This window comes from Physcomitrium patens, chromosome 21 (genome assembly GCF_059467195.1).
Source record: "Physcomitrium patens ecotype Gransden chromosome 21, ASM5946719v1, whole genome shotgun sequence".
In the NCBI taxonomy this organism is placed as follows: domain Eukaryota; kingdom Viridiplantae; phylum Streptophyta; class Bryopsida; order Funariales; family Funariaceae; genus Physcomitrium; species Physcomitrium patens.
Genome location: NC_143430.1, coordinates 3,272,161 through 3,291,002, shown reverse-complemented (window position 1 = coordinate 3,291,002; position 18,842 = coordinate 3,272,161). Strand labels below are relative to the sequence as shown.

Below are 18,842 nucleotides of genomic sequence, written 5' to 3'. Positions count from 1 at the left end.
TTCTAGAACATGTAGCAAACATTTTCACAAAATCACTTCATTACTCTTTATTTAAAAAAATCATGAAACAATTGAATATAGTTAGCATACAAAATAACTAGACAATAACAGAACCACCTCAACTAATTTGATACATATTCTTCTACCTCTAACCTAGTCTTAAAAGCCTTATACTTAGCTCCTTCAAACCCTTTCACCTTTGGCTCACAATATGATTAGAACTTATAGATCTCAAGTTAAAATATAGATTAAAGTGCATAGTACTTGCTGCAATGATACAACAATTGCTTCTCAAGGCCACCATCAGAGCAAGAAGTATATTGTGGAGAAACCATCAAACCTAACAAATAAATAGGAAATTGAGAGACTAAAGTACAAATTGAAGAATATACAAAAATATTACTAATTACTTTGTTTTGATCAAAAACCACAATTATAAGATCTTTACTTTATATTATATAATAACAAGCAATACACATGTTTTAGGTACCAACATATTGCTACTACATAAGCACCTACACACCTAAGCCAAGAGCTACAAATGACAATAAGCAATATTAAAGAAAAGTGAATATAAACAATTATTAATGACTTTGTCTCTTTTTATACTCCTTATATTTTATAATATTTATTTTGTTTCACTTCCACTCTACTTTCTATGTTGAATGTCTCAATCTAAATTATTATATTTATTCCAATTCTACTTTATTGTTTTATGCTTAATGCCACTCCAAATTGTTATATTTAGTCCACTTGAATTCTACTTTTGCATGTCCAATCCAATTGTAAATTGCCATATTTAATACAACAATTCATTGATTCCAAATATAATCCATGTAAGATCTTTACTTTTTATATCGTTGAGAGACTCTCAGTCCAAAAAAGAAACCTTGTATTAGATGTTCAAGTGAAGAGCAATATTTAATTTTTGATATTGTTGTATTGTCTCTGAGCTTTTGGAGACTTGTGTTACATTGTGGTTTGTTTTGCAGTTGCTCCAAGCATCAAGTTTGATTCTTTCATGAGAGTTTTGTGAGTTGCTTTCAATGGCAAGCAACACAGTCCTAGATGATAAAGCTGCTTTGGTTGAAGCTGGTGAGATCATCAAAACGGAGGACTCATGCAGCACAATTTCATACATTAAACTTCATGCGGAGGGAGCAGGTAATGCCCCTGAACCGTGCTTGATCATATCACCGTCCACGTAGAGAAAAGATTCCTAGCGGCCATATAATCCAGTTCCGAGCATTCCCCGCAAACACTATGGCTCAACTGCCCACCCCCAACCTCCACCTCAAGCACGTTAAATGTTCAAAAGAGTTACCTGCAACGCTTGACCCTGTAGTAACGAACTTTTTACAAGGATAAGTGCTCGAGGCAAGACACGTTCCCAAATAGCAACGCCAGCGTTTAACTGGTGTTTTTATCAACAATCATGGTGCAACATAACTCCAGTGTTAACACTGTAATGTACAAGTCTGCATCACTGCCAAAACCAGGGATAACAACAAGCACACTCTCAGCACTTTAGGGTTATGATATACATGAAAGCACATTCACCAATTCGAGCAAATGATTCAACCTTATAGAAACCTTCATTCAAATATAGTTCCCAACAATAAAGTCTGCTCACTTTCATTCCACGTCGACCATGAAAGTGTTAATTTTTCACTACTACAAATATCAACTTCTTTTGGAACAAAACTTGCAAGCAACTGAGACAGGGCACCCACCTAATGAGAGAAGATAACTCTGTGAGAGTAGATTCGTAGCTGGCTGAGCTAATTTAATTGCTGTAAGCAGTAAGTAGCGAATTCGATGTGCCCAATGAGGCGAGTTGCAGGGTTCGGTTGGCCTATAAAAACAGCAAGCAAGGTCCAAACTGGTACAAATAGATTGAAACTTCCTTTACAAAACAACGTGACTAGCTTACGTAATACAGCGTCAAAGAAACTCATAAGGGCTGAAGGAATTTCTACACAATACATACCTTGCGCAAGAACGTTGTCAGCTCTGCAACGACTTGTTCTAAAACTGAGCATAAGTCTACATTCAAAGGAGACTCTGCAATAGTTGCAAACGCCTGCATTCGAAATCAATTGTTTTAGAAAACGGTCCAAAGCACTATTGTTTGTGTCACCCCAAGCATCATCTAAAGGTTTATATCCGCAAATCAGCACACTATGATCGAACGAAAACAATCAATTCTGAAGTGCTCGTAAAGCTTCTACCTTCACAGTTTTGAGTCTTGTTATCTCAATGCGTAAACGCTCCATTAACAGTGGCAATCACGTGTCAAGTACGCTCTTGAGATGATCTCCAAGCATGGGAATAACAAGCCCCAAACAAGATATTGCACATTCCGTTACTTCCTGTAATTCCATCCACTACATAAGTTTTGATTCACAATTGCTCGTTGGAAAGAGAATAACCACTACGAAAAGAACCCACTTTTCCCAGCTGCTGCAGGCGCAAGTTAGCAGACATGCAACACACAAACATGAACTGACATGCCAAATTTCACATGTATAAACAGTCGCAATAATCGTTCTCCAAATCTACAAACCTGGTCTTGATCTTGAGCAGTCAACCTCCTGAAGATGGCATTGTAAGCAGGTCGCACAAATGGAATGAAGTTGAAAGCAGGGAGCTGCAAGCGTGAGAAGCAAGAGGTGAACTGATAAGTAATATTGAAAAGATTAATATGATCAAACTAAGACTACCATCCCAGCACATAGTCTTACAATGAGTATCTTACGAAAAGAATTCCAAAACTAGTTCAAAGGAAATACCAAACCGCCTATCCATGATGAACTCAATCTCAGGATAGCCATATAATCAAATGTGCGGATCCTGAAAACACACACATGAATTACAGGCACACTCGCAATACAAAGTCACAAAAGCTCATGGAACGTCCCCACATTGTCGAAATTGATGCGAATTGCTTTCACAATCTCCCCACACACTTTTAAGCCAGGCCCACCTTCACAGTTATCGACGTCAATGCCCGAATTCAGGAGAAAGTTTAAAGTAGAAAGTTGGAAAGGTCTCGTAGCCCGAAACAGCCTGTGCCCAACCAGACTACCATTGAGCTAGCTATTGTGCTTCGGTACAACGAGGTTTCATGAAAACAAGCAGAACTTGCGCACAGAAGCATCAGCTTGTGATGTTGAAGTCCAAATTGAGTTCGAAGGCTTCACTGTGACAGATACCTTTGTTGAGAACCGTCTGCGAGAACCGTACCCTGCAAAATCGTAACCTGGACTCTCGATGCCCCGGTTATCGATACGGTTCGGGTTAATGGGAGAGTCTGTGCCATTCCAGAAGCTTCCCGAGGGGAGGGTGTGTACTGCTGCAGAAGCGTGGAGTGGGGCCCGCTTTCCCGACGAGACGAGGTGCCGAAGCAGATCGCCGTCGCCATTTGCCGCCATGGCGGTGTACACCTCCGAGAGCCGCCCCTCCGCGGCCGATTTGAACGCCAGGAAAGGGCGCCCAACCAATATTCCCCGCCAAGAAGTAACACCCCTTATTTCCTTTCTCTATGTGCCCACACTATTTTCTTCAATATTTATGTAAATATATTATGATCACTTAAACCGAATCTAAGTAAACTCAATTCAAAGTAGTACTTGTTTTGAGTCACGTGTAATATTGACTTAAATGTTAGTGAATTTCATTAGAGGGGCGTTCTGGATTAATATTTCTTTTTATAAATAGAATTGATGGAATTTCAGGAATGAGAAGAAAGAAGGAAATTATGTCCCTAGACCATGAATTTTTTATATATTATGTTGATAAAATCTGAAAGTGTTTTAAATTTTTGAACAATGTTGTTAGCTAAATTGAATTGTCATTAGTGTCTTGTAGAGGCGTTTTTTATTTGTTAGTGAAACAGACAATAAATACAAATATGAAGCAATCACAATTGTATTAATAACATCATGAACATGCATAATTTGAACATTACATTAGTCCAATGTGTTGCAAGGATTCATTTTGACGTACAATTGTAGAATGTAACATATCATCCATATGTGTATTTGGTGGATGGTGTTATTTGCACAATGATAATCTTAAAACTTTTAAACCTAAAATATTCTGACATTAAATCAATGATTCAAACTTGATTAACATTCACTAAATAACAATTGTCACAATGATTTTACATTTAACAAAGTCAAAGACATTGATTTAAAAAACAAAACAAAAAATGGGTGCCACATTAGGAAAGGTAAAAAAATGTTATTTTGATTTTTTGGATTTATTCTCATTTCTATTTTCAGTTGTGCATGTTTAAGTTGCACATAAAAAGTGTAGTTTATTTTGTATATATATATATATATATATATATATATAGTTTAGTTGAATATTAATTGATATATTAATGAGAGTATAATCATTTTTAAGTACAATTCAATGACACGGGTAAGATGAAATTTTACAAAATTGATTATGTTTGAGCTGCAAAACTATAATTTTAAAATATCAAAAATTAAAATTAAATTCTGAAATTTGATTTAAGTTCATGAAATTTAACCAATAACTATCTACCATTGTAATGACTCAATTTCATAAAATCAGATCAAATTCTTTTGCATAAAAACTAGAATAGTGTGAATGATATAAGGCAAATTCAAATTCATGTGACCTTTTTAAAAAACCCATGCGCATTTTTCTATTGTCATTGTTTTCGTGAATTCTGCCAGTTGACATTTTTATTACAGGGAGTATTTTCAAATCATGATTTAAAGAGTTATAACTATAAATACACTGACTCTAAATATTTGTAAATAAACCAAATCTTTTCATTAGTGTTAAAAAAAATTGACTGTAATATTTTTTAATACACCATAAATCAAACCAAGATTATTGCATTATATCCATTAATTCATGACTTTTGTTTTGCTTATTATGAGATGGTAGAAAATTTACTTTTCAATGTTTCAATTTCAAGAATTTGAATACCTCATTAAATCATGATTTGACTATGAGATTTATTTTTTTATTTTTTTTTATTTTTTTCATAAAATGAGTATATATATATATATATATATATGTGTGTGTGTGTGTGTGTGTGTGTGTATAATTAAAAAAACCTAAAATCAGATGAAAACCAAAAAATATTGAAATTCTGATGATTATTCCAGGTAAAAGACAAGCGCAGACGAACATTATCATTTCGAAGAACTGGAGTTAGTGCAGAACCAGTAGTTTTGGATTCAAGTTATGTACCAAAGGTGATTAAATATTCCATGTCAATATATATATATATATATATATATTCATGAATACATAAATAAATATAATTCATATTTTTTGTTGTCAAGTGCATACTCCCAATGACAGCCTGCACTCAAATTATTTTGAATAATACAATAGTGAAACATTTTTGATAATATATCTATAAATATTGGTTCTGTTTTTAGGTGGTTAAAAAATCCAATGATGCAAAAAAACGCATTCAAAGAGCTTTAGAGAAAAGCTACATTTTCAAAGGCTGTGATAAAAAACAAATAAAGACGGTTCGCCAAATCACCACTATCATATTTTTAGTTTTTGCATGTAGCTCATGCATTCTGTTTACTGGCCTAATATATGCATTACCACTGAACAACACAGCTACCAATACCAACACTATAAAATGGAACTCTGCCAGGTTATTGATGCAGTTGAAGAAGAGAAACACAAGGCTCAAGACATCATCATCCAGCAAAGCCAATTGGGTGACACCTTCTACTTCATTGAAGTATGTCAAATTCCAAACCCTAAATGCAATGGTTTTAGGTGGGTTTCTGTGTAAGATAGCTGATGCATTCTCGACCACCCCCCTCCATTCCAACCAATAGAATGGGATATTTTTCCCTGCGTTGAAAAAAATTTCTTTCATTTTTACACTTATTGCATATATGCTGATATGCTTAAGTTATGAAAAATGGGTCGGCTACCTTACTCACATGTACACAGGGAGAGGAAAAGCATTGTGTCCTCCACATGAGCAAAAATGAAAACATACATGGTTTGGCTGAGATCTGCAGGTGAGCGTTAAAGAGGGAGTTAATTAATAAAACCAAGGGAACCCAGGGCGGGGGATGAATGTGGTAGTGAACGGATGAAGTAACGGGGAGATGGATGAATGAAATGACAGGGTGGATCATGTGACGTGTACATCAAGCAGAGCGAGAATGCAAACCCAGTGTGTGTGGCCAGCTACTCTGCAGGCGATAGCTTTGGGGAGCTTGCCCTCCTCTACAATGCCCCCCGCGCTGCAACTGTCAAAGTATGTGTATAAATATAAATAAACACAAACCCCACATTCTATTGTTCATCTCCCCCTCCCCTCTTCTTTCTTTCCATGCTTCTTTTTGGAATACAAGTTCTTTTAGATGGCATCTCATGTATCCCATATTCATAGAAAATGAGGGAATGGAATTAGGCAACCACAGATTGTATCTTATGGGCCATGGATCGTGGAACATTCCAACAAATCCTCATGACTTCCACTTCTCAAAAAAGAAACTTGTATGAAGAGTTTCTTGCAAGTGTTCCATTGCTGAAGGTTGGTAGGACATACATTTGTTTATATATATATATATATATATACATATGTTCTACTTGAATAAAAATGTTGTATGTGTGTGTGGAGATATATATATATATATATATATATATATAGTTTAACAAGTAAGTACAGACTCTTGATGCATATGAACGATCTGCAATTGCTGATGTTTTGGAACCTGAGTATTATAATCCTGGACAATCCATTATTGTTGAGGATACACCTGGAGACAAATTTTACTTTTTGGAAGAGGTAATTGAAGTTTGATCAGACTTGTGCTTTTACTTGTGTAATTTCACATAAAGCTGTCCAAACTCAAAACAATCATTCACATGGCATGCTCAGGAATTTCCTATTGTGATAAATAAAATAAAATAAAAATGGAAGTGAAAAACCCTTGTTTTGAATTTTTGTGTTCATTGAGATTATTTTTCAAATAAATCACCACAAAAAAGAAAAAAACAAGTTTATTTGTGATTTTTCCAAGCATTGGCATTTTTTCAAATCTAAAAATCCAACCCATCAGTTTTGATTTTATGCAGAAACTGTAAAAACAAATAAAAGCCTTAAATTATCCAACTTCATATATACACACACACATGCACACATATCAAAATCAATTTCATTGTGGGTTTAACAGGGAACTGCTGAGGCTAAGACAAAAGGCCAAGTTCTAATGAAGTACAAAAGTGGAGATTATTTTGGTGAATTAGCACTTTTGAACAATGAGCCCCGAGCAGCATCAGTGGTGACAACATCCAACTGCAAAGTGGTGTTTATAGAACGAGAAAGTTTTAAGGTTCCATGATTCAAAAAATTATACAAAATTTATGCTAATACTTACTATAAAAATTACCGCAACAACTTATGTTTTTACACATGATAAACTATATTTATGATTGTATATTTTAAAATTTTGTAATGAAGAAAGAAATTTTGATTGGAGTGTTTTTTTTTTTTTCTTCTATTCTATGTGCAGAGGTTGTTAGGAAAACTAGAGGATATTTTGCATCGCAAAAAATTAGAGTATGCTACAGTTGCAGCAGCCATTAGCTAAACCTTTTTAGTATTATTGGAGAAAAGAATATTAAAAAAAAAACTTTTCAAAAATTGAATCACATATTTTGTAATTTCAAGGATGTGAATTCTTTATTTTGTGAAAATGAACTTCTTGGCCTTTATTAAATTTCTAATTTGTGTAGTGAAACACTATATTGTATTCATACAACTCAAATCTTGATATGTAAATTCTTTAAAAAAATCAGAAGCTTCACGTTAACATGTTAATTGGAAAAGTTGTATAAAGCATTGTACAATTTACATGAAATGGCATCATCACATGATATTATTGAATAAAGTACTATCAGAATTTCAAATTATGCTAATGTTATTGTGTATTTTCTTTTTTTCAAAATAATAACAATAACAATTATTATTATACTTGTGTCCACATGAAGAAAATAAACTGGTTTTGAATTGATGAAGATATATATATATATATATATATATATTTACATACGTACATGTGTGTGTGTGTGTGTGTATATGCATGTTTTTGTTTTTTATTTTTTAATGGGTTGAGATAAGTAAGATCTCACTGATGCTAAGTTATTTTGAAGAACCACAAATAAAAAAAAGTATAATTCAATGCAGAAAAAAGGATCACAAATACTAAAAGTATAATGGATGCATACACATATTCACACACATATTATAAAGTAAGTAATATTGTTTTAAAATTTTGGGAATTGATTTTTCTTTTCTACTTTGCATGGCTACTTTGCATGGCTGAAAACAGCACTGGAGATACATGGGGTTTACTTTTTATTTTTTATTTATTTTTGTTGCATATTAACTCAGTGAAAGTTTGCATGATGTTTAAATAATAATAATAATATATACATATATATATATATATATATATATATATATTTTAGTTGGAAGACGCATTCAAATGCATAGGTGGCGTTACAAAAAAGTTCAATAATCATATTCTTAGTGATATACATATATATATATATATATATATAGAATCCCTTTGTAATTCAACATTTTGTAACTTCACAACCGATGTTTCTTGATGTTATTATCCCCCCCACCAAGTTTTTCTACAGTGGTGATACAATATCTTTATTATCTCTTATTTAATACAATTTCAACAATTTATTTAGTTATAGAAGTTCAAATAGCACGGTCACAAGTGCTCACCAGTCTCCGATCCAACGCTTTCCACGGTGGAGGTATCACCGTGAACTGATATTACGGAGACCGATCTCCGCTAGGAAGGAATACCGGTGACCGTCAGGGTCCAGGGTTTGCTTCCAGGCTCCGAAGCCATGGTCCGGGGTTTGCGATCACCTTTTGTTTTGTTGTTCCATTTGCTGGTTATTGATTCACACTCAACGCCCCGAGCTCCGACGTCGAATTGCTTCCAGCGATTTTATGTCGAGTATGTTCAATGTGATGGAAATGAACGATTGAAGGTGTGTGCATTGTTTGTGGAATTTGTCTAAGTTGTCCACTGGTGATGGAGGAGAAGCGGGGAGTGGCGCTAGAGCTCAACGATACAGTGATCAAACGCATGTGCGTGGGCGCTGCCTTCAAGGATTATGTGCGTTTCTCTTCGTCTCTGGGGCTGCTGTAATCGTAGGGGTGGATTTCTAATGTAATTCGCGTTCTATGCGAAGTGAATTCCGTCAAAGTCTTTGGTCCGGGACTGCTCTTACGGTGTTGCTGAAGTTCTCCTGTGAATAAATATATGTAGGGTTCTGTGTAGCATTGAGGTCGATTCGTGGTGAGTTCCGACGCTGCAATTGGCGTTGGTGCAGCTAATTGCACCCGGTGACTGGCAGCACTTATGAGCTGTGCTGCGTTTTTTGTTTAAATTGTTTATATTGTGAGAAACTTTTTTTCAAAAAATTATGTGGTAGGAGAGGGGTTTTGTTCTTGGCAGAATTTGAACTTAGTCATAGATTGTCATAAGTTTGGCATAGCAGCGGAATCATACTCATGACACTTCATCGAAGACAGACTCAGCCGGATGAAGGTGTCTTTCAAGTAGTAGGTCATCAGGAGTTTAAACACTGTGTCTAGTTTTGTCGCCTTTAGAGTGAGGTTGACGGCTCGTGTAGAGAACCCTGAAGTTGTGCACTTGGCACCAATTGGTCAGATGGAACTAGCGTGCGGTCTGGCCCTTCATATTATTGTACAGATTCTAAAACCATATCAGCGCTTTTAGAGGATTCTTTTCAAGTGTTTTAAGTTCATGCCATACTGTGGTCACGAAAAGCTAGGTGTGAAAGATTTTGTTTAGTTTTGTTAAGATTGTTCGACTTGCTTGGTTTGCCGTGTACAGGGTGGGAGGGTCAATTCACTTGATTTTCATCGCGCTGACGACCTCCTTGTAACTGCCTCTGACGACGAATCTATACGCCTCTACGATACCGCTAATGCCACGTGAGTCACTTCTCTTACAGTTGATTGGAATACCATGATATTATTCTACTTTTTATGATAAGACACTTCAAGCACGGCTTGCATTCTATCTCACACTACCTGCAGATGTTTCTGTGAATGTTTTTACTGAAACCAGTGATGTTGTGCAGCATACATATTTATATACCTCTTTAGATATATTATGATTCCTAGAGGATGTCATCGGTAACTTATGCATTTTACATTACGTGTCTGTTCATGTCTATTACTTAAGCAGATTGCTGAAAACAATACATAGCAAGAAGTATGGGGTAGACCAGATTTGCTTCACCCACCACACCAGCTCAGTAGTTTACTCTTCAAAGAACGGATGGGATGGTAAGGACATCATAAGTTCTCTCATTTTCATTACTTGAATGTTAATTGTGATCACAACTATCAACTTCCGAGACAGGTCTTTGCGATAATGATTTTATCGGGGTATTTTGCAGAGTCGCTGCGATATTTATCATTGTTTGACAATCGATATTTGCGCTACTTCAAAGGGCACCGTGACAGGTCACAATCTCAATCTGATGAACTTGCTTTTGTGCCACATACCGCCCTTTGTTTCAAGAGCAGTCCCCTCATGTTTTAGTACTTAAGTGAGCTGCTTTCTTGGAAATATGGATAGACAGTGTTATTGCTTTGGCCGTTTCCATTGTTGAGACGCTGGGACTTAGAAAGATTTGATGTTGTGCAGGGTGGTCTCACTATGCATGTCTCCCAAGAATGACTGTTTCATGTCTGGTGCACTGGATCACACTGTACGCCTGTGGGATCTGCGCACGAATGTGTGTCAGGTATTTGGTTCTTTCTCAACCTCATCTTATGCGTTGCTTCTCTTCGAAAACAGCTAGCTTGTTGCTACTGCATCTGTTATTTATTTATTGGTCATACACCTAATTGCGCGGAGGGTGTTGGGTTTTTCCTTGAACATAGCATTTCTTGAATTTGGTCATTATGAACCATGTAAGGAAATGCCCTTCCTTGCTACTAAAAATCCAGGTGATTACGTAGGCTCTGCGTTTGCTAAGTTTTTGAATGGAGCTGAGGCTTCCGATTTTAATGTCGCTTAAACCCAAGTTATCTTCGTCCAGTCGTTTTTGTGCACTGATCGCAATACTGCTGTTTAGGGACTTTTGCGTGTGAGGGGTAGACCCGCTGTTGCGTATGATCAACAGGGCCTTGTATTTTCTGTAGCTATGGAAAATGGAGCTATCAAACTATTTGACGTACGCTCTTATGACAAGGTTAGTAATTTAGTTAATGTCCAGAATTATGCTTACATACTTCACACTTTCAATACATATGTTTTATTTGTTCCTAGAGTCCCGTTCGTTGTTCTAATTCTTTTCTGCTTTTTTGGTTGTAATGTGCATTAAGTGAAGGGATGTTTAATAGTTACATGCATTTCTTAAACAGGGACCTTTTGATACATTCTTGGTAGGGGGTGATACAGTTGAAGTGTCTGGTATGAAATTCAGCTATGATGGCAAGCTTATGCTACTGTCAACATCCAACGGTCATATCTATGTTTTAGATGCCTACACTGGACGGAAGGTATGCAATCTGATCCTGGTCTCTTTGAATAAATTGGATTTGAAGCTTGTAGCTTCTGGAGTCTGAGGATGTTGGTATAATTGGTACAATGGCAGGTTCATGCTTTCACTGTTGAACCCAACCCTGACGGTGCGGTACTGGAGGCTTCCTTCAGTCCAGATTCGCAATTTGTTATTGCAGGTATGCTTCCATTCGCTTTGAATAGGTCTTACTAGGGTTTTACTATCTTCGTGCCTTCCCAAATGTTGTCTTTGACGTTTATTTGGCCGATTTATTGCAAGGAGGATACACCTGCATTCACTGGCTCGCAGTACTTTATACAATCACTAGAAATTATGTTGTTCGTTTGTCCATGTACATGTACTCCACGTCTAATAATTTTCGCTAATGCACACTCGTGTCTCAAATTTATCAAAATGCATGAAAGTGCCATTCCTGTGGAGGCAATGATGTACCTTGATCCCTTGCATATTGATTTACGAACCGGATTGCTGCAGGGTCGGGTGATGGCTCTTTGCGAGCATGGAACACGGTGTCGGGTGCTGAGGTAGTTACCTTCTTCACAGAGTTGTATTCTTTGTGTTTGCATTGTCCGCATTCTTTAATATCTCTGAACCCAGTTGCGTAGCAGAGTATCAAACGATAGTATGAATGTTTCACGGGTACTGTAAACAGAGCACTTAGTTGCTTGAAAGCCTCATTAATATCTCAACTTTATTTTGTTCCCTAGGACGTGAATCAACCAACTTTGGATCAACTTAATAAACCACCATAACGTATCTTTGCTGAATTTGGAGTTACGTTTCGTCATGGCTTGCCAGGTTGCATGCTGGACGAACAACGCAGGGGTGCCTGCATGTGTGAAGTGGGCGCCTCGCCGGTTTATGTTTGCTACTGCATCAGTTGCATTGTCCTTCTGGGTTCCTGATTTATCGAAGCTTCAGAAAGCAGATAATGGTTCCTAAAGCAGATAATGGTTGCAGATGACGACGACAACCTAATTCTGCAAATGAGTATCCCCCAAGGGTCCCTCACTTGTGAGATTTATTGAGGCTCTTAAAAATCACCTCAGTTTTGTATCATACATAAGTCATGGAATATGCCTGCTGTAGGAAATTCATTTTAAGTCCATTTTAAATTCATTCCTTTACAGGGCATGAAGAAAAGCGTATGCTGTCGTTCCATGTGCTTGGTTTGGCGAATCAATTGGTAGACAATGAAGGTTTCGATAAAATCAATGTCTTCAATGCCTGTAGTTAAGCAGCAAGCATATTTTATGACAAACTTTGGCTGTGATGGATCTGTTTAGATACATGTCTCACATGACTTTTAGTATGGTTCATGTGATTGTCACACATGTGGCATCAAAACTGATGATATGACATGTCCACAACACTGATAATCCATGTAGTAACTACTTAATTCCAAGCTTTTATATTTTGGGGCACACAGAACTAGAAAAACACATGGAGATTGATTTGTCTACATTCAAACACAAGCGCTCTAAAATAAAATTAAACCAAAACGTGAAAGATAAGTCACATCTTGTGACTAGTGGATGAACATCATGTGGATGCTTCTAGGTTTGCTTTTGTAGAAGCTATATTTTATAAGCATATCGTTTGGTATATATTCTTACAACCAATATAAAATTGGGCAAGAGATTATGCTTGATTGAAATGTAATAAGTTATTTTTATTATATATTTCATGAACTTATTAAAAGTATAACTGTTGGTTTTTTGTAAGAAAAACACTTCCTTAATTTCAATAAGAATAAAAATATATTTGATAGTTTTAAAACATTTCTTCTATTTTTTTTTATTTTTTTTTTTGTGCTTATTAAAATTTGCTGCTGCTTTAATTTTTAAAATCAGGATGCAAGATGTAATTATATTATGTAAGAATTAAATATATATATATATATATTAAAAAAAGATATTATCTATCTATTTATAATATTAAAAAAATTATAAATCATGAGATTAATTGTTTAGATGGTTGTAGGTCTGCATGAAAAGAAAAATACAATATCAATATACTATTTGCATTGAAAAAATGGAAAAATAAGTTAAGTTTGTTAAATTTGAAATAAATCAAAAGACTCTAAGTTATAAAAATATGAAAATATATAATGAGCATGCTACTTTAGAAGTTTTTCTGCATGTTTTTTTGGCAAGTAAAATGTATTTAAAAGAAGAAAAAAAATATATTTGAGTAGTTTAATATTGTGCTAATTGAAACAATTGGTTTCTTACAAAGCTTATGTGGTAATTGAAAATATATATATATATATATATATATATATATTAAGCTAGTTGGAATAACTTGCATAAGCTCACTTCTTTTGTCAATTTAAATTCTTAGAGTTTGGCTAATTTTTGTTTTGTAAAATTACATTTGTTTGACAACCCAAATAAGATGAAACACTAATTAGAGAATAGCAATTATAAGGAAGGTGGGATAATTCAAGTTGGGAGATGAGGTGGTAGCTTAAGCAATAGCTCCCCTCTGAAAACTAGTGGACTTGCACAACTCCCTCCCCCCAAATACACTACACAGCAAATACATTTTATGATTTTATGAATTTAAACGCCATTTGCTTATTATAGCTTCAAAGCATGTACTTCAATTCATTGTTTTACAATCTTTCTTAGATTTCTTCTAATAAACTTAACTTCTCTACATTCTTTAACATGTTTTCTCATAAACTCCTCTCCTCCTATGCACACTAATGTCCATAAACTAGCAACCTGTAAATGAAGCCCTTGAGATTGAGCTTTGTGTCATGAATCACCATATCCTTGTTTGTTGCCTGCAAGTAGATCCTTAAGCCATTATGGATAGTATATTGTTTTACAGCAAACACAAGGAGCTCTTTGCAAGACATAATTGTATTTTTGTGATAGCAGGATTAGTACAGTCTATTGGGTGTTGTGCCAAAGCAGGAAATACATTAATTTGGCAAAACATGGTTTATGAAATTTGTTACTTATTGAATTTTTTAACACACAGTGATAGCAAAGACAAGTTTGGTTTTGCACATACAAGTCATGTTAGATTTACAAACAATGATTGCTCAGACTTACATCAATACTTTTATGAAGTGTTGTGCTACAGACTATGTAATGTATTTTACAACTCTTGTTCATCCTTTCTTCTTCTTTTATCAATGTTTCTGTTTGTGTCATGAATAGTCTTGTTGTTTTTTGAGATTTTTGGTTTTTATTTTTATTTTGTTTTCTCCAAGCTAATGTTATTTTAGGATTGAGAGAATTGGTGCTGCAACTTCATTTGAAGCTTTCAATCCCTTTTGATGCCATACTTGTGATTCCAACTGTGATTATTAATTCTAAAACCACAAAAAATAGCCTTAATATGTAGTCTAGTGGTTAAATAGCCCTTGTTTAAATTTTGATTGTTAAGGGTTTTTTTGTTTGTTTCTAATATTGAAACTCTAGTTGAAAGGACAAATGAGCATCACTTTGGTGAACCAGTTACAAACTCTACTCTGAGAAGCTTCAAAAGGATGATCTCCACAGGAAGGTTTTCAAGCTCACATTTAGGTTTTTTCTATCCTTTTGAAATTGTTTTTCACAACTTGTCAACTACTAAGATCTAAAATAATAATAAATTAACTTACAGCACTCCTGATAAATCTTAAGGATTAGATCTACTGGGAAAGAGGCATAAGCTCGCATCCAAACCCAAGATGAGCATTACCTTCATGTGGACAAATCATATGCCATTTAAAGTCCATACAAACAGAATTTTCTATAGATGTGGGTTTTCAACAGCAAGACTAAAAACATTAACAAACATGTAATTCATGACCAAAAATAATAATGTATCATCCTTGCTGATGTTTTCCTTTACTGGGAAGAATGAATTCTCTATAAAAACAAAGTTGGGGCATCTTGGAATTCTCGCCCAAAGGGGGGGCTCTACATCCATTACTTCATGGGCCCCCCATATTTCTATTAAAAGTTGGCGGGCAGTCCAAGTATAGTGAGTGTGGGGCTCAAGACAAAAAGGAAATAAGAAGAAGGCAGGAGAAGTGACCTAAAAAGTAAAAAACAAAAACACAAACATAATTGTGGGTGGGGCTCTTTATCAGCTGCCCTTTGTTAACTGTGGGGATGAAACCCTAAAAACAGTTTATTTCTGTTTTTTGATGGCGGTGTAATGGAGACCACCCAAGACTCATAAACACTTGCCAATTGCCATTTTGGTGCCATCCATATATCTATTCAATATATCTATTCACATCAAAACAAAACAAATCAAGAAGGAGGTCAAAATTTAAACAACTCCACTAAAATACACAAGCAAGCCATTATTGTAAACAATAAATTAATAATAATAATAATAATAAAGGGCAATTAGCACCGCCCATGTGCAACATGCATTGTTCAGTGCAGTCATAATAATCATCCCACAATTTAAAAGTTTTATTTCCTCCATATCCATCCCTCCTTCCCTTGCTCTTTTTTCTTACATGCATGTTTGTTTATCTCAGACAATGTATATACACCCAAACATACACACTTCCTCCTTCTAACTGAGTTTTAATTTTTAATTTTTAATTTGTCATGTGTAGGCATGAGGACACAACATTATTTTTGGTTGAGACCTGAAACAACATCAAGAGTGGGTATGAATGGAAAAATAAAAATATAAAAATATAAAAATAGGACACTGGCTGCAGCAAAAGATGAATAAATAATGTGGATGAAAAATTAATGTTGGACTATTTATTCCCATGTATAGATGCATTGTCAGTGATTTGGGACCCACGCCGCCAATAAAAGGATTCTATTCAATCTCAATCGGGTAACAAAAGGACAACAAAGATACAGAAAACAGGAAAAGGACATAACTTAGATGATGAAGATGAAGGAGACGTAGAAGAATGGTGGCGAGATTGCCGAACAAAGGCAGCCACCATTGTACCAAGTTATGAAATTTTTAATTTTTGTATAAAATATTTAACTTATTAATTGAGTCCTTGGGCCGCACGCCCATGCCATCACCCATCTTACTCCACCATCACGCCCACCACCACCACCGCCCTTCTTGTAGCTTCTCAAGAGTAGAGTGTAACCAAGCATTCATCCATGTAATAATCCAAACTAATGAATTGTTGTATAAAAGCATTTCTAGATTAATTGAAAATGTGAAGTGAGCTCAAGAAAACACCAAGTTTTGTAATGTTATTGCTCATAATTGTAACCCAATCTGATTTTGAAAAGAAGGACGGCAAATGGTGTTTCATCTTGTTATACTGCAGTAGTATCACGACTGCTAGTTTATTTAAATTGGGATTTGTTTATAACTATCAATGTGATTGGAATAATGCCCAGAAAAGATATACAACTCCAAATATCGAATATCAACTTGAGCCACAATATGTTTGATGTAACCTTGTGACTCAACTATCTTTGAGATCATTAACCACATTACATGTTTTTGATTTTTAGGTTATAGCATTATAACAATACTAATCAAAAGGGGATTGGGAACATTCTCTATTTATGACCAACTGTGGATATATTTTCACCTGAATTAGGTGTTGCATCTGAATTTATAAGTCTATATATATATATATATATATATATATATATATGTGCAGGATTGACTCATTGTAAACCTGACATCAAAAGTAATAAATCAAGCTGGTTGTTGATATTTCTATTAAGTATTTTTTGAATTTGATATTTATGAAATGTTTAAGCACATTGTCAAAATTCATGTATCTAAGAAGTTTTTATATATGTAAAACAGGGAATATGATGCATCAATAAGTATTTACATACTAATTTTTGAAGTTCAAATTATTTTTCACACTATCAAAGTAAAATAAAAAATGTGATTTGTGCTAATAATGAATTTAAATGCTTAATATACATACATTCATGATATTAGGAATATTTTCAGGCTTATAAATATATACATATATATATATATATATATCAAAATTTGAATTAAAAATATATTATATTAAATATAGTTCAATGAGATTATTTAAGAATTCAACTAAATTTTTCTATATTTTATTTTAAAAAACTAGCATGTGTGGTATGTTAATTTATATTGTTTATGAATTTTTAAAATCTCTCTCTCTCTCTCTCTCTCTCTATATATATATATATATAATATAAAGCAACTTAAAGGTCTTGTGTCATGTTTAATGTTTATACAAATAATTTAGAGAAATTTTAGATTAATTCACTTAATTCCTAAATTGACCTACTTTGTTTCCATAAATCAATTGCTTCTCTAGTTTTGGAATAAAAAACCTTGTGAACTTAATACACAACTGCAAAAATGTGCTCAAGGTCCTCTTTAGGAAGAAGGGATTTGGAGTCACTTTTGCTAGCTCAAATTTTGAAGCACTTTTGGGGACCCAATTGCAATACACACACTTTGGAGGCACATCCTTACTTAATACCATCTACCCCCTCCCTTCTACTAAAAAACATGGTCATCACACCTTTAGATTCGAAAAGAGATCAAGGTGGAATCAAATAAATGAGTTTAAAAACATTTTTATACTCAAATTGGAGAAGTATCATTAGATATTGAATAATGGGAGTAAAGTGGATTGAATTTGATTGAATTTGATTAATAATAAATTATGTCAATATATATTTTTATCAAATAGTATGTAATGTTTATTACCTATGGATATACTAAGATCCCTTTATCAAGGAATATTCAATTGATTGGTAGATTAAATAATTACTATTTCTTCACACTTTTTTCAATAATATGTTCTTTAAATTTATTCAATCTAAATTATTTTAGAGGAATATTAAATCAACTCAGTTAAATCTTAAATCAACCTACCACCTGACTTTGTAGTTTGAAATCATCTCAAGGCTCTTCTAAGTTAGCCACAATTCCTTTACAACAGAGGGTTTTTTTTTAGTCTAAATGACATATCTATTAATTTAAGCAAATGACTTTAGATGTCCTCCTATTGGTAGATCATCAATACTTTGTACATATTATTCATGTTGGCTAAAAAGAGCCTTGGATGTTTGAGCCTTCAAGTGTTTGTAGTACCATCATGGTGAGTTAATTTAATATCCTCCGTAATTTGATATGTTAATTAATAAAGTTTTATTCTCTTGCAATTAAAAGTTAAAAATACGTAAGAACAAATTTTCTAATATATATACTAAAATTTTTATTTTTAATAGTTTCAAATATTATTGGTGTCACATCATCAAATAATATCA

The 18,842-nt window shown here is 34.4% G+C and overlaps 3 protein-coding genes and 1 long non-coding RNA gene across 7 annotated transcripts; 3 read left to right on the top strand and 1 right to left on the bottom strand.

Moving 5' to 3' along the window:
- Window positions 1–1,107: 1,107 nt before the first annotated feature.
- Window positions 1,108–3,218, bottom strand: LOC112273860 (cullin-associated NEDD8-dissociated protein 1-like). 3 transcript variants are annotated; one of them, XM_073529924.2, is made up of 6 exons: window positions 2,793–2,972; window positions 2,567–2,650; window positions 2,232–2,372; window positions 1,991–2,083; window positions 1,734–1,855; window positions 1,108–1,486 (listed from the first exon to the last, which is right to left on the bottom strand). In XM_073529924.2, exons 1-3 carry the CDS (start codon window positions 2,832–2,834, stop codon window positions 2,289–2,291), a joined length of 210 nt encoding a protein of 69 aa, XP_073386025.1. In that variant the 5' UTR covers window positions 2,835–2,972; the 3' UTR covers window positions 1,108–1,486; window positions 1,734–1,855; window positions 1,991–2,083; window positions 2,232–2,288. The 3 variants fall into 2 exon arrangements, with proteins under 3 accessions (XP_073386026.1, XP_073386025.1, XP_090101709.1); XM_073529925.2 differs by lacking the exon at window positions 2,793–2,972 and adding an exon at window positions 2,987–3,218.
- A 40-nt stretch (window positions 3,219–3,258) lies between these two features.
- On the top strand, window positions 3,259–7,769 carry LOC112273858 (cAMP-dependent protein kinase regulatory subunit). 2 transcript variants are annotated; one of them, XM_024502862.2, is made up of 9 exons: window positions 3,259–3,519; window positions 5,151–5,240; window positions 5,430–5,525; window positions 5,660–5,749; window positions 6,149–6,280; window positions 6,437–6,559; window positions 6,695–6,814; window positions 7,203–7,361; window positions 7,542–7,769. In XM_024502862.2, exons 1-9 carry the CDS (start codon window positions 3,274–3,276, stop codon window positions 7,617–7,619), a joined length of 1,134 nt encoding a protein of 377 aa, XP_024358630.1. In that variant the 5' UTR covers window positions 3,259–3,273; the 3' UTR covers window positions 7,620–7,769. The 2 variants fall into 2 exon arrangements, with proteins under 2 accessions (XP_024358630.1, XP_024358631.1); XM_024502863.3 differs by lacking the exon at window positions 3,259–3,519 and adding an exon at window positions 3,571–4,234.
- Window positions 7,770–8,937: 1,168 nt separating this feature from the next.
- LOC112273859 (protein ANTHESIS PROMOTING FACTOR 1) lies at window positions 8,938–13,046 on the top strand. Its single transcript, XM_024502864.3, has 10 exons — window positions 8,938–9,173; window positions 9,918–10,018; window positions 10,275–10,375; window positions 10,489–10,555; window positions 10,740–10,839; window positions 11,173–11,289; window positions 11,462–11,599; window positions 11,695–11,779; window positions 12,097–12,146; window positions 12,421–13,046. The coding sequence occupies exons 1-10, from the start codon at window positions 9,090–9,092 to the stop codon at window positions 12,562–12,564; spliced, it is 987 nt and encodes a 328-aa protein (XP_024358632.1). The 5' UTR covers window positions 8,938–9,089; the 3' UTR covers window positions 12,565–13,046.
- Window positions 13,047–14,402: 1,356 nt separating this feature from the next.
- LOC149986691 (uncharacterized) lies at window positions 14,403–16,794 on the top strand. The gene is made up of 2 exons (XR_016499625.1): window positions 14,403–15,892; window positions 16,199–16,794. It is a non-coding gene; the product is annotated as an uncharacterized LOC149986691 (long non-coding RNA).
- The last annotated feature ends 2,048 nt before the right edge of the window (window positions 16,795–18,842 follow it).

Coding starts and splice junctions, on each gene's coding strand:
- LOC112273858 (XM_024502862.2), top strand. CDS start 3,274: ATGCCCCGGTTATCGATACGGTTCGGGTTAATGGGAGAGTCTGTGCCA. Junction 5,241..5,429: donor ATTCAAGTTATGTACCAAAG/GTGATTAAATAT, acceptor TTCTGTTTTTAG/GTGGTTAAAAAATCCAATGA. Junction 5,750..6,148: donor ACACCTTCTACTTCATTGAA/GTATGTCAAATT, acceptor ATGAAATGACAG/GGTGGATCATGTGACGTGTA.
- LOC112273860 (XM_073529924.2), bottom strand. CDS start 2,834: ATGGCTATCCTGAGATTGAGTTCATCATGGATAGGCGGTTTG. Junction 2,651..2,792: donor CATCATGGATAGGCGGTTTG/GTATTTCCTTTG, acceptor TCACGCTTGCAG/CTCCCTGCTTTCAACTTCAT. Junction 2,373..2,566: donor CTGCTCAAGATCAAGACCAG/GTTTGTAGATTT, acceptor ATGGAATTACAG/GAAGTAACGGAATGTGCAAT.
- LOC112273859 (XM_024502864.3), top strand. CDS start 9,090: ATGGAGGAGAAGCGGGGAGTGGCGCTAGAGCTCAACGATACAGTGATC. Junction 10,556..10,739: donor TTCAAAGGGCACCGTGACAG/GTCACAATCTCA, acceptor GATGTTGTGCAG/GGTGGTCTCACTATGCATGT. Junction 11,780..12,096: donor TTCGCAATTTGTTATTGCAG/GTATGCTTCCAT, acceptor GGATTGCTGCAG/GGTCGGGTGATGGCTCTTTG.